Here is a 14,843-nt window from a genome sequence, read left to right on the forward strand (position 1 = left end):
GGCATGTGGATGTCAGTGAGTTAGACCAGCACGAAGAGTTTAAAAGGAGACAGTTTTACAGAGCGTGTAACAGAGTAGAGGGAGCCAGAGTAGGAGGGCTTCAGTTCAACGGGGCTTTGGCAATAATGGGTCGAGGTGAGGTAGGTTACCAGTGAAGAATAGAAACAGGAAGTATGTCTGTGAGGCTGGTGTTCTGTACTGGTTGTCAGAAGTGGGAAGTCTGGGAGACTCTCAGCCTCCTGGAAGGCCACATCTGCACCAAATGCGTCGAGCTGCAGCTCCTTAGGGACCGCGTTAGGGAACTGGAGATGCAGCTCGATGACCTTCGTCTGGTCAGGGAAAGTGAAGAGGTTATAGAGAGGATCTACAGGCAAGTGGCCACACCAGGGCCTTGGGAGACAAACAGGAGAGATAGACAGATAGACGGGTAACAGTCGGGAGAGGGAAGGGCAGGAGTCAGATGCTAGAGAATATCCCAGTGGCTGTCCCCCTTAACAATAAGTACAGTACTCCTGCTTGAGTGCTGTTGGGGGAGACGACCCACCTGGGGTAAGCAACAGTGGCCGCGCCTCTGGCACAGTCTGGCCTGTGGCTCAGAAGGGTAGGGAAAGGAAGAAAGCAGCAGTAATAGGGGACTCCATAGTTAGGGGGTCAGACAGGTGATTCTGTGGATGCAGGAAAGAAGCACAGAAGGTAGTTTGCCTCCCAGGTGGCAGGGTCCAGGATGTTTCAGATCGCGTCCACGATATCCTGAAGTGGGAAGGAGAACAGCCAGAGGTCATGGTACATATTGGTACCAATGACATAGGTGGGAAAAGGGAGGAGGTCCTGAAAGCAGACTACAGGGAGTTAGGAAGGAAGTTGAGAAGCAGGACCTCAAAGGTAGTAATCTTGGGATTACTGCCTGTGCCACGCAACAGTGAGTATAGGAAAAGAGTGAGGTGGAGGATAAATGCGTGGGGCTGAGCGATTAGAGCAGGGGGCAGGGATTCAGATTTCTCGATCACTGGGACCTCTTTTGGGACAGGCGTGACCTGTACAAAAAGGATGGGTTGCACTTGAATCCCAGGGGGACCAATATCCTGGCAGGGAGGTTTGCTAAGGCTATTGGAGAGTTTAAACTAGGATTGCTGGGGGTGGGAACCAAACTGAGGAAGGGGCTATTAGCTCACAAATAGAGAAAGCTTGGAGACATTGTGAGAGGGAGAATAGAGGGAGATAGAGAAGGGATGCACTCAGACCGATGGTTTGAGATGTGTCTATTTTAATGCAAGGAGTATCATGAGCAAAATGGATGAGCTTAGAGCATGGATCAGTACTTGGAGTTGTGATGTTACCATTACAGAGACCTGGATGGCTCGGGGGCAGGAATGGTTACTTCAAATGCCAGATTTTAGATGTTTCAGAAAGGACAGGGAGGGAGGCAAAAGAGGTGGGGGCATAGCCCTGTTGATCAGAGATAATGTCATGGCTGCAGAAAAGGAGGAAGTCATGCAGGGATTGTCTATGGAGTTTCTGTGGGTGGAAGTTAGGAACAGAAAGGGGTCAATAACTCTACTGGGTGTTTTTCATAGACCACTCAATAGTAACAGGGACATCAAGGAGCAGATTCTGGAAAGGTGTAATAATAACAGGGTTGTCGTGGTGAGAGATTTTAATTTCTCAAATATTGATTGGCATCTCCCTAAAGCAAGGGGTTTAGATGGGGTGGCGTTTGTTAGGTGTGTTCAGGAAGGTTTCCTGATGCAATATGTAGATAAGCCTACAAGAGGAAGGACTGTACTTGATCTTTTTTTTTAAGCCCTTAACTCCGAGCAGAGTCATTGGGACACCATCATGACAGCATTTTTTTAAGCAGGCTTTCTTATTTTTACGAGGCCGAGTTACTAGCTCGATGCTCAACCCAGCACGGATGGAAAGTGTGCAAGGGAGTCGGCTGGATTTGAAATTGGGCGCCTTCGCTCTGAAGTCCGGCGCTGATGCTACTACACCACCAGCTGGCTTGTACTTGATCTGGTATTGGGAAATGAACCTGGTCAGGAGTCAAGTCTCTCAGTGGGAGAGCATCTTGCAGATAGTGATCACAATTCTATCTCCTTTACCATAGCATTGGAGAGGGATAGGAACAGACAAGTTAGGAAAGTGTTTAATTAGAGTAAGGGGAAATATGAAGCTATCAGGCAGGAACTTGGAGGCACTAATTGGGAAATGTATGGCAGAAATGTGGCAAATGTTCAGGGCATATTTGCATGGCGTTTTGCATAGGTACGGTTCCAATGAGACAGGGAAAGGATGGTAGGGTACAGGAACCATGGTGTACAAAGGCTGTTGAAAATCTAGTCAAGAAGAAAAAAGAAGCTTATGAAAGGTTCAAAAAACGAGGTAATGATAGAGATCTAGAAGATTATGAGGCTAGCAGGAACGAGCTTAAGATTGAAATTAGGAGAGCCAAACGGGGCCATGAGAAGACTTTGGCAAGTTGGATTAAGGAAAACCCCAAGGCATTCTACAAGTATGTAAAGAGCAAGAGGAGAAGACATGAGAGAATAGGACCAATCAAGTGTGACAGTGGAAAAGTGTCTATGGAACTGGAGGAGATAGCAGAGAGACTTAATGAATACTTTGCTTCAATATTCACTATGGAAAAGGAACTTGGCGATTTTAGGGATGGAAATCATCAAGTTGGATAAGTCGCCAGGACTGGATGAGATGTACCCCAGACTACTGTGGGAGGCGGGGAAGGAGACTGCTGAGCGTCTGGCAATGATCTTTGCATCATCAGTGTGGATGGGAGAGGTTCCAGAGGATTGGAGGGTTGCAGATGTTGTTCCCTTATTCAAGAAAGGGAGTAGAGATAGCCCAGGAAATTATAGACCAGTGACTTCAGTGGCTGATAAATTGCTGGAGAAGATCCTGAGAGGCAGGATTTATGAACGTTTGGAGAGGCATAATATGATTAGGAATAGTCAGCATGGCTTTGTCAAAGGCAGGTCGTGCCTTACGTGCCTGATTGAATTTTTTGAGGATGTGACTGAACACATTGATGAAGGTAGAGCAGTAGGTGTAGTGTAAATGGATTTCAGCAAGGCATTTGATAAGGTACCCCATGCAAGGCTGATTGAGAAAGTAAGGAGGCATGGGATCCACGGGGACCTTGCTTTGTGGATCCAGAATTGCCTTGCCCACAGAAAGCAATGAGTGGTTGTAGACGTGTCATATTCTGCATGGAGGTCAGTGACCAGTGGTGTGCCTCAGGGATCTGTTCTGGGACCCCCACTCTTCGTGATCTTTATAAATGACTTGGATGAGGAAGTGGAGGGATGGGTTAGTAAATTTGCTGATGACACAAAGGTTGGGGGTGTTGTGGATAGTGTGGAGGGCTGTCAGAGGTTACAGCAGAGCACTGATAGGATGCAAAACTGGCATAAGAAGTGGCAGATGGATTTCAACCCAGATAAGTGTGAAGTGGTTCATTTATGGTAGGTCAAATTTGAAGACAGAATATCGTATTATTGGCAAGACTCTTGGCAGTGTGGAGAATCAGAGAGATCTTGGGGTCCGTGTCCATAGGAAACTCAAAGCTGCTGTACAGGTTGACAGTGTTGTTAAGAAGACGTATGGTGTGTCGGCCTTCATCAACGGTGGGATTGAGTTCAAGAGCCGTGAGGTAATGTTACAGCTATATAAGACCTTAGTTAGACCCCACTTGGAATACTGTGCTCAGTTCTGGTTGCCTCACTACAGGAAGGATGTGGAAACTATAGCAACAGTGCAGAGGAGATTTACAAGGATGTTCAAGCAACATACATCAAAGTTGCTGGTGAACGCAGCAGGCCAAGCAGCATCTATAGGAAGAGGCGCAGTCGACGTTTCAGGCCGAGACCCTTTGTCAGTCCTGACGAAGGGTCTCGGCCTGAAACGTCGACTGCGCCTCTTCCTATAGATGCTGCTTGGCCTGCTGCGTTCACCAGCAACTTTGATGTATGTTGCTTGAATTTCCAGCATCTGCAGAATTCCTGTTGTTTACAAGGATGTTGCCTGGATTGGAGAGTATGCCTTATGACAGGGGTCCCCAACCTTCTTTGAATTACGGACCGGTTCAATATTGACAATATTCTTGCGGGCCGGTCGACCAGGGGGGTGGGGGGGTAGGGTTGCCATCGGACGAGAGTAGCAGTCAAATTCGTTGTTTACCCAGAGTAAGACTACAATGACCATGAAGCCTTGCGCGGGCACCTGAGTGCGCATGCATGTACGTGCCGATTCCCCTCCCCCCCCCTTACAAATTGATTTTAGCGATTCTGTTCGGGGGAGGGGTGTTAATCACGACCAGAATACAGGTGATAAGTGGCTAATATACTCAATTTCATTTCTAAAAGGGTTTATCTAACGAATTTAATATTAAACACTGCGCATATTTCCTCGCATGAATATAGAGATAAGTCAATTATCAGGGGAGCTTGAAATAAGTGTGGGACGAAGTTCCAATAGAAGTGGTAGAGGCAGGTTCGATATGATCATATAAAGAAAAAATGGATAGGTATATGGACAGGAAAGGAATGGAGGGTTATGGGCTGAGTGCAGGTCGGTGGGACTAGGTGATAGTAGCGTTCGGCACGAACTAGAAGGGCAGAGATCGCCTGTTTCCGTGCTGTAATTGTTATATGGTTATATAAGTCAATAGCATCATAACATTTTAAGTAACGTTTGGATATTAAACACACAGCATATATTTTCCCCATATGAACATATAAAATCATTGCAACACACCAATATTGCTGAATCAGTGGGAGCCCTGGGCTTGTTTTCCTGCAACAAGATAATCCTATCGCGGGGTGACGGGAGACAGCGATACTCGAACGGGGTTCCTTATGTCAGTCTATTCCGCAATTTAGTTTTGGTTCCTTTCATTGCAGAGATAGCAACGTTTTCAGTGCTTTCGTGGCTATCTCAGGATATTCAGCCTTGACTTTGATCCAGAATGCCGGCAGAGATGTTATGTCAAACATACTTTTCTGCCCGCCGTCATTTGCAAGCTGGGAGTTGATCTCTTTCCCGCGCTGGCATGGATGACGTGTGCGTAATGACCGCGCATGCGTTCAAGCTCAACATTTGGGGGTGACAGGGAATGGGAAAAGGTGCAGCTGACTCCTATCGCCGAAACATATCGTTTCCTCTTGGCCCGGTAGCGGCCCGGTGGTTGGGGACCGCTGCTTTATGAGAATAGGTTGCGTGAACTCGGCCTTTTCTCTTGGCCCGGTAGCGGCCCGGTGGTTGGGGACCGCTGCCTTATGAGAATAGGTTGCGTGAACTCGGCCTTTTCTCCTTGGAGCGATGGAGGATGAGAGGTGACCTGATAGAGGCGTATAAGATGATGAGAGGCATTGATTGTGTGGATAGTCAGAGGCTTTTTCTCAGAGCTGAAATGGCTAGCACAAGAGGGCATAGTTTTAAGGTGCTTGAAAGTAGGTACAGAGGAGATGTCCGGGGTAAGTTTTCCATGCAGAGAGTGGTGAGTGCATGGAATGGGCTGCCGGCAGCGGTGGTGGAAGCTGATACAATAGGGTCTTTTAAGACACTCCTCGATAGATACATGGAGCTTAGAAAAATAGAGGGCTATGTGGTAGGGAAATTCTAGGCAGTTTCTAGAGTAGGTTACATGGTCGGCACAACATTATGGGCCGAAGGGCCTGTAATGTGCTGTAGATTTCTATCTACATAATGTAGAGTATGTATGAGAATAATGTTCTATTATTCTCCCTGCCTGTTTCTCCCCTTCACCGGTCTGCCTGAGATTCTCTGACCTTCCGTCAGTCTAATTCCATCCCTCTGTCCCTTCCCCACCCCAGCTGATGACTGGGTACCAGCTCAGCAGGGTTTAACTGATCGCACTTCCATCGTCTGTCACAATCTGCCGACGGGGGAGAAGCTACACTTCCGGGTGAGAGCAGCCAACATGGCGGGAATGAGTGAGGCAGCAACCCTTGCCCAGCCTGTCACCATCAGGGAGATTATTGGTAAGTATCAGCTCCAGAAACACCCCTCACCTTGGTACTGCCTGTCAATGGGGAGCACCTCACCCAGAAACACCCATCTCCAGGGGAACTCCTGTCACTGGGGAACACCTATTCACTGGGGAATGCCTGTCACTAGGAAACATTGTTACTGGGGAATGTCTGTCACAAGGAAACATTGTTACTGGGGAACACCGTCACTGGAGAATGCCTGTCACTAGGAAACATTGTTACTGGGGAATGTCTGTCACAAGGAAACATTGTTACTGGGGAACACCGTCACTGGAGAATGCCTGTCACTAGGAAAGATTGTTACTGGGGAATGCCATCACGTCACTGGGGAACACCATCACTGGGGAATACCCGTCACTGGGGAACACCATCACTGGGGAATGCCTGCCACTAGGAAACACTGTCACTGGGGTACACCATCACTGGGGAATGCCCGCCACTGGGGAACACCTGTCACTGGGGAGCACCATCACTGGGCAATGCCTGTCACTTGGACACATTGTTACTGGGGAATGCCCATCATGGGGAACACCGCCACTGGAGAATGCCTGTCACTAGGAAAGATTGTTACTGGGGAATGCCATCACGTCACTGGGGAACACCATCACTGGGGAATACCCGTCACTGGGGAACACCATCACTGGGGAATGCCTGCCACTAGGAAACACTGTCACTGGGGAGCACCATCACTGGGGAATGCCCGCCACTGGGGAACACCTGTCACTGGGGAGCACCATCACTGGGCAATGCCTGTCACTAGGAAGCATTGTCACTGGGGAACGGCTGTCACTAGGGAATGCCTGTTACTAGGAAACATTGTTACTGGGGATCGCCCGTCACTGGGGAACACTGTCACTGGGGAACACCCATCTCTGTGGAACATAGTCAGTGGGGAACATTGTCACTGGGGAATGCCTGTCACTGGGGAACGCCTATCACTAGAAAACATTGTTACTGGGGAACACCCATCACTGGGAAACATTGTTACTGGAGAACACCCGTCACTGGGGATCATTGTTACTGAGGAACACCCATACCTAGGGAAGATTGGTACTGGGGAACACCCATATCTGGGGAACACCTGTCATGGGGGAACATTGTTACTGGGGAACACCTGTCACTGGGGAACATTGTTACTGGGGAACACCCATACCTGGGGAAGATTGGTACTGGGGAACACCTGTCTCTAGGGAACATTGTTACTGGGGAACACCTGTTACTGGGGAACACCTGTCACTGGGGAACATTGTTACTGGGGAACACCCATACCTGGGGAAGATTGGTACTGGGGAACACCTGTCTCTAGGGAACATTGTTACTGGGGAACACCTGTTACTGGGGAACACCTGTGACTGGGGAACATTGTTACTGGGGAACACCCATATCTGGGGAACACCTGTCACTGGGGAATGTTGTTACTGGGGAACACCTGTGACTGGGGAACATTGTTACTGGGGAACGTTATTTCTGGGGAACACCTGTGACTGGGGAACATTGTTACTGGGGAACGTTATTTCTGGGGAACACCTGTGACTGGGGAACATTGTTACTGGGGAACACCGTCACTGGAGAATGCCTGTCACTAGGAAACATTGTTACTGGGGAATGTCTGTCACAAGGAAACATTGTTACTGGGGAACACCGTCACTGGAGAATGCCTGTCACTAGGAAAGATTGTTACTGGGGAATGCCATCACGTCACTGGGGAACACCATCACTGGGGAATACCCGTCACTGGGGAACACCATCACTGGGGAATGCCTGCCACTAGGAAACACTGTCACTGGGGTACACCATCACTGGGGAATGCCCGCCACTGGGGAACACCTGTCACTGGGGAGCACCATCACTGGGCAATGCCTGTCACTTGGACACATTGTTACTGGGGAATGCCCATCATGGGGAACACCGCCACTGGAGAATGCCTGTCACTAGGAAAGATTGTTACTGGGGAATGCCATCACGTCACTGGGGAACACCATCACTGGGGAATACCCGTCACTGGGGAACACCATCACTGGGGGAATGCCTGCCACTAGGAAACACTGTCACTGGGGAGCACCATCACTGGGGTGGGGAATGCCCGCCACTGGGGGGAACACCTGTCACTGGGGAGCACCATCACTGGGCAATGCCTGTCACTAGGAAGCATTGTCACTGGGGAACGGCTGTCACTAGGGAATGCCTGTTACTAGGAAACATTGTTACTGGGGATCGCCCGTCACTGGGGAACACTGTCACTGGGGAACACCCATCTCTGTGGAACATAGTCAGTGGGGAACATTGTCACTGGGGAATGCCTGTCACTGGGGAACGCCTATCACTAGAAAACATTGTTACTGGGGAACACCCATCACTGGGAAACATTGTTACTGGAGAACACCCGTCACTGGGGATCATTGTTACTGAGGAACACCCATACCTAGGGAAGATTGGTACTGGGGAACACCCATATCTGGGGAACACCTGTCATGGGGGAACATTGTTACTGGGGAACACCTGTCACTGGGGAACATTGTTACTGGGGAACACCCATACCTGGGGAAGATTGGTACTGGGGAACACCTGTCTCTAGGGAACATTGTTACTGGGGAACACCTGTTACTGGGGAACACCTGTCACTGGGGAACATTGTTACTGGGGAACACCCATACCTGGGGAAGATTGGTACTGGGGAACACCTGTCTCTAGGGAACATTGTTACTGGGGAACACCTGTTACTGGGGAACACCTGTGACTGGGGAACATTGTTACTGGGGAACACCCATATCTGGGGAACACCTGTCACTGGGGAATGTTGTTACTGGGGAACACCTGTGACTGGGGAACATTGTTACTGGGGAACGTTATTTCTGGGGAACACCTGTGACTGGGGAACATTGTTACTGGGGAACGTTATTTCTGGGGAACACCTGTGACTGGGGAACATTGTTACTGGGGAACACCTGTGACTGGGGAACATTGTTACTGGGGAACACCTGTCACTGGGGAATGTTGTTACTGGGGAACACCTGTGACTGGGGAACGTTGTTACTGGGGAACGTTATTTCTGGGGAACACCTGTGACTGGGGAACATTGTTACTGGGGAACACCTGTGACTGGGGAACATTGTTACTGGGGAACACCTGTCACTGGGGAATGTTGTTACTGGGGAACACCTGTGACTGGGGAACATTGTTACTGGGGAACGTTATTTCTGGGGAACACCTGTGACTGGGGAACATTGTTACTGGGGAACACCTGTGACTGGGGAACATTGTTACTGGGGAACACCTGTCAGTGGGGAACGTTGTTACTGGGGAACACCCATATCTGGGGAACACCTGTCACTGGGGAACATTGTTACTGGGGAACGTTATTTCTGGGGAACACCTGTGACTGGGGAACATTGTTACTGGGGAACACCTGTCACTCACTCCTCAGATCTCTTGGATCAAAAATATTGAAAAGCTGCATGTGCTGGAAACCCAAAATAAAAACCGAGAATCCTGGGAACACTGAGTAGGTCAGGCAGAGTCTGTGGAGAGGGGAATAGTGTTCAGGATTCAGTTCTGAGAATTAAAAATATCACCTTTCTCAGGTGTAAGAGCTCAGACCGAGAATAAAATGCTAATGATATGTCCCTCTGCTGCCTGACCTGCTGAGAGTCCTGTTTCCTCTCAGCTGCTGTAATATGTTAGTGAGGAGGGAGCAGGGTCTGGGAACTGACATGCTGAATCAGAGCCAGGGGTTAGCGCCTGCCTTTCAGCATGAAAACCTCTCAGCCCCTCTCCAGAATGCTTCTCAAAGAGGCTTGGAAGTACCTGAGGGTTGAAAAGCAGCTCTGTCTTGGAACACCACACCCTTTCAGCAACAAGGGAGGGTCACTGGAAAGCTCTTGCTGCAAGTCTCGGTGTTGCCACTACCTGTCTGAAAGGCTGCGATCCATTCGCCAGCCAGCAACATCTCACACAGGGATTCCCTCCCCCCGCCCCATCCCAAACCCACATGGAGGCTCAAAGAGGATTGCTGGATCTCAGGCTGAGGCCACAGAGACTCCGTAAGACCATAACACACTGGGACTGTCCCTCTGGTGTGAGAGACTCTGGATCTGAATACAAACCCTAACCCAGCTCCCCAAGGCAGTGTCAGCAACTCCCAGCACTGGCACAGAGGAGCAGAGTTGTAGGCAGACCTGAAATGTTGTTCCTTCCCACAGATGCTGCTCAACCTTCCGAGTGTTTCATAAGGTTACAGAGTTACATACAGTATGTGGAGGCAGACCATTCAGCCCTTCACATCCAGCTGTTCCTCATGCTCTCTGATTTGATATCTGCATCAGCTACCAATGTGTGGGCTCGGGTTTAAACCAGCTTTCCCTTCCAGAACGGCCATGGATCTGCCTCCCGCGGGCCCTGCGGCAGAAGCTGGTCAAGGTGGTGGGGGAGACCGTCAACCTCATGATCCCTTTCCAGGTGAGGTGGGGGGGTGGAGTGGAGAGGAAAGTGCAGAAGAGGTTGGGTCAGGAGAAGGGTGTCAGGTCAGGGGGCATTGTGGCTTGGGGCAGAGATGGAGGGGCTAATATGGGGTGGGAACAACAGGCAGGCTCTTCTGTCCTACGATTGGTGTCAGGGGTGATAGCAGGGTAGGGGTAGAAATTCACCCGCCAGGAACCCCATCCAAAATGTTCAAGAAGCTCTCAGTCTTTCTCCTTTGCTGCAGGGATACCTCCGGGAGGGGGTTTACCTGTGGGGGTCCCCATCTGTGTTTCATGCTCCAGGTTTGTGATGTGTCCATGGCCCTTTTGATCTACATGTGGCAGCACATGAGACGCACAGCCTTGGCATCTTCTTCACCAAACCCGGACATCAGTGTTGGTGTTAGTGTTGGAAATGGAATTGGTTCCTGGTTTATTATTGTCACATATAAAGATGTGATAACAGCACATTTGGAAAGCGGTGAAATCATCGGACAAAGTCAGCGAGGATTTATGAAAGGAAAATCATGTCCGATGAATCTCATAGAACTTTTTGAGGATGTAACTAGTAGAGTGGATGGGGAGAACCAGTGGATGTGGTATATTTGGATTTTCAAAAGGCTTTTGACAAGGTCCCACACAGGAGATTAGAGTGCAAACTTAAAGCACACGATATTGGGGGTAAGGTATTGATGTGGATAGAGAATTGGTTGGTAGACAGGAAGCAAAGAGTGGGAATAAACGGGACCTTTTCAGAATGGCAGGCGGTGACTAGTGGGGTACCGCAAGGCTCAGTGCTGGGACCCCAGTTGTTTACAATATATATTAATGATTTAGACAAGGGAAATAAATGCAGCATCTCCAAGTTTGCGGATGACACGAAGCTGGGCGGCAGCGTTAGCTGTGAGGAGGATGCAGGGTGACTTGGATAGGTTAGGTGAGTGGGCAAATTCATGGCAGATGCAAGTTAATATGGATAAATGTGAGGTTATCCACTTTGGTGGCAAAAACAGGAAAACAGATTATTATCTGAATGGTGGCCAATTAGGAAAAGGGGAGGTGCAGCGAGATCTGGGTGTCGTTGTACACCAGTCATTGAACGTGGGCATGCAGGTACAGCAGGCGGTGAAAAAGGCAAATGGTATGCTGGCATTTATAGTAAGAGGATTCGAGTACAGGAGCAGGGAGGTACTAATGCAGTTGTACAAGGCCTTGGTGAGTCTACACCTGGAGTATTGTGTGCAGTTTAGGTCCCCTAATCTGAGGAAAGACATCCTTGCCATAGAGGGAGTACAAAGAAGGTTCACCAGATTGATTCCTGGGATGGCAGGACTTTCATATGATGAAAGACTGGATCGACTAGGCTTATATTCGCTGGAATTTAGAAGATTGAGGGGGGATCTTATTGAAACGTATAAAATTCTAAAGGGATTGGACAGGCTAGATGCAGGAAGATTCTTCCTGATATTGGTGAAGTCCAGAACGAGAGGTCACAGTTTAAGGATAAAGGGGAAGCCTTTTAGGACCGAGATGAGGAAAAACTTCTTCACACAGAGAGTGGTGAATCTGTGGAATTCTCTTCCACAGGAAACGGTTGAGGCCAGTTCATTGGCTATATTTAAGAGGGAGTTAGATATGGCCCTTGTGGCTAAAGGGATCAGAGGGTATGAAGGGAAGGCAGGTACAGGGTTCTGAGTTGGATGATCAGCCATGATCATAATAAATGGCGGTTCAGGCTCGAAGGGCCGAATGGCCTACTCCTGCACCTATTTTCTATGTTTCTATATTCCAAGATACAATGAAACATCTGTTTTTTACACCTTTCGTACAGGTCAAATCATTGTACAGTGCATTGAAGTAGAACAAGGCAAAACAATACCAGGGAACAGGAAAAGAGCAATGTAGGGAGATCATAATGAGATTGGCAGGAACCTGCAGTGGAACAGTCCCAGGGCAGGTCTGGAGAGAACTCCCACTGGGAGAACAATGAACAGAGCTGGTGTCCTGAGGATGGTACTGAGGGAGGGTCACAATGTGGGAGGGTGGTACTGAGGGAGGGTCACACTGTGGGAGGGTGGTACTGAGGGAGTGTCACACTGTGGGAGGGTGGTACTTAAGGAGGGTCACACTGTGGGACGGGTGGTACTGAGGGAGTGTCACACTGTGGGAGGGTGGTACTTAAGGAGGGTCACACTGTGGGAGGGGTGGTACTGAGGGAGGGTCACACTGGGAGGGTGGTACTGAGAGAGCGTCACACTGTGGGAGGGTGGTACTGAGGGAGGGTCACACTGTGGGAGGGGGTGGTACTGAGGGAGGGTCACACTGTGGGAGGGGTGGTACTGAGGGAGTGTCACACTGTGGGGAGGGGTGGGGTGTGAGTAAAACAGAACAGCAGAGTATTTGTTAAATAGGTGATTTGGTAGTGTTGATGTTCATACGGTTCTTGGTGTGTTCGTGCACGAGGTACTGAGGGCCAACATGAAGATGTAATGTGATTAGGAAGGCAAATGTTAATATTTACAACAAGAGGGTTGATGACTGGTGAAAGGTAATAGGGAACAGTTGTACTGAGTCCAACACCTGGAGTATTGTTCACAATTTATAGTTTCTCAGCTAAGTAAAGATACATTTGGTTCATAGAAGGACACAAGAGTTCACCAAACTGGTTCAACTGATGATCTACTGTGTGAAAAACTGAATAGACTGGAATTGTATTCTCCAGAGTATAGAAGCACAAAGGGAAGTCTCTTTCAGAACTATAAAACTATTAAAAGGCTTGGCAGGACCTTCCCTCTGGCTAATGAATCTCAAGCCAGGAGGCCCCAACAGAATCACATTTGTTATCACTCATTGCCAATAGCCAATAGAGAGCACCGGACGCAGTATATCACCCCAGGTGAAGTGTCGCCTCACCTGGAAGGACTGTCTGGGGTCCTGAGTGGTGGTGAGGGAGGAAGTGTAAGGGCATGTGTAGCCCTGACTGCTGGTGAGGGAGCAGTGTGTCCGGTGCTCCCGATGTGGCCTTCTATATATTGGCGAGACCCGACGCAGGCTGGGAGACCATTTCGCTGAACACCTACGCTCTGTCCGCCAGAGAAAGCAGGATCTCCCAGTGGCTATACATTTTAATTCCACGTCCCATTCCCATTCTGATATGTCTATCCATGGCTTCCTCTACTGTCAAGATGAAGCCACACTCAGGTTGGAGGAACAACACCTTATATTCTGTATGGGTAGCCTCCAACCTGATGGCATGAATATTGACTTATCTAACTTCCGTTAATGCCCCACCTCCCCTTCGAACCCCATCCTTTATTTATTTATTTATTTATTTATTCTTTCTTTCTCTCTCTCTCTCTCTCTCTCTCTCTCTCTCTCCTTTTTCTCCCTCTGTCCCTCTGACTATACCCCTTCCCCATCCTCTGGGCTTCCCCCTCCCCTTTTTCCTTCTCCCTGGACCTCCTGTCCCATGATCCTCTCATATCCCTTTTGCCAATCACCTGTCCAGCTCTTGGCTCCATCCCTCCCCCTCCTGTCTTCTCCTATCATTTTGGATCTACCCCTCCCCCCGACTTTCAAATCTCTTACTAACTCTTCCTTCAGTTAGTCCTGACGAAGGGTCTTGGCCCGAAACGTCGACTGTACCTCTTCTTATAGATGCTGCCTGGCCTGCTGCGTTCACCAGCAATTTTTATGTGTGTTGCTTGAAATTCCAGCATCTGCAGATTTCCTCGTGTTTGCATTATCTGACCTCTCTCGTCAACAAGGTATTTTTAGCCACAGAACTACTGCTCACTGGATGTTTTTTGTTTATTGTACCATTCTTGGTAAATTCTGGACATTGTGTGTGAAAATCCCAGATCAGCAGTTTCTGAGATACTTAAATCACCCCATCTGGCACCAACAATCATTCCATGGTCGATGTCACTTAGATCACATTTTTTTCCCCATTCTGATATTTGGTCTGAACAATGACTGAACCTTTTGACCGTGTCTGCAAGCTTTTGTGCATTAAGTTGCTGTCACATGATTGGCTGTTTAGATATTTGCATCAACAAGCAGGTGTATGGGTGTACCTAATAAAGTGGCCACTGAGAGTGTGGAGTATTTAGAATCAGAATCAGGTTTTTTTATTATCATTGACATACATTGCCACGTGGGGTGCCACATTAGTGTAACAGTTAGCACAGTGTCATTACAGCTTGGGGCTTCAGAGCTTGAAGTTCAATTCCAATGCCGTCTGCAGGAAGTTTGTGCATCCTTCACAGGAGCACGTGTTTCCTCCGGGTGTTGCGATTTCCTCCCACATTCCAGAGACAACCTGGTTATAGTAAGTCTTTGTAATTGTCGTGTGATTAGG

The 14,843-nt window shown here is 48.8% G+C and overlaps 1 protein-coding gene across 1 annotated transcript in view; it reads left to right on the top strand.

The window, feature by feature from the left end:
* Window positions 1–14,843, top strand: part of LOC134353478 (myosin-binding protein C, cardiac-type-like) — a 111,498-nt gene that overhangs the window by 59,712 nt on the left and 36,943 nt on the right. The window contains exons 15-16 of the mRNA XM_063061481.1: window positions 5,850–6,017; window positions 10,393–10,481. Of these exons, the coding sequence (XP_062917551.1) occupies window positions 5,850–6,017; window positions 10,393–10,481 (257 nt within the window). The remainder of the gene's footprint in view (window positions 1–5,849; window positions 6,018–10,392; window positions 10,482–14,843) is intronic.

The sequence above is a fragment of the Mobula hypostoma genome, chromosome 11 (assembly GCF_963921235.1).
Source record: "Mobula hypostoma chromosome 11, sMobHyp1.1, whole genome shotgun sequence".
NCBI lineage: Eukaryota > Metazoa > Chordata > Chondrichthyes > Myliobatiformes > Myliobatidae > Mobula > Mobula hypostoma.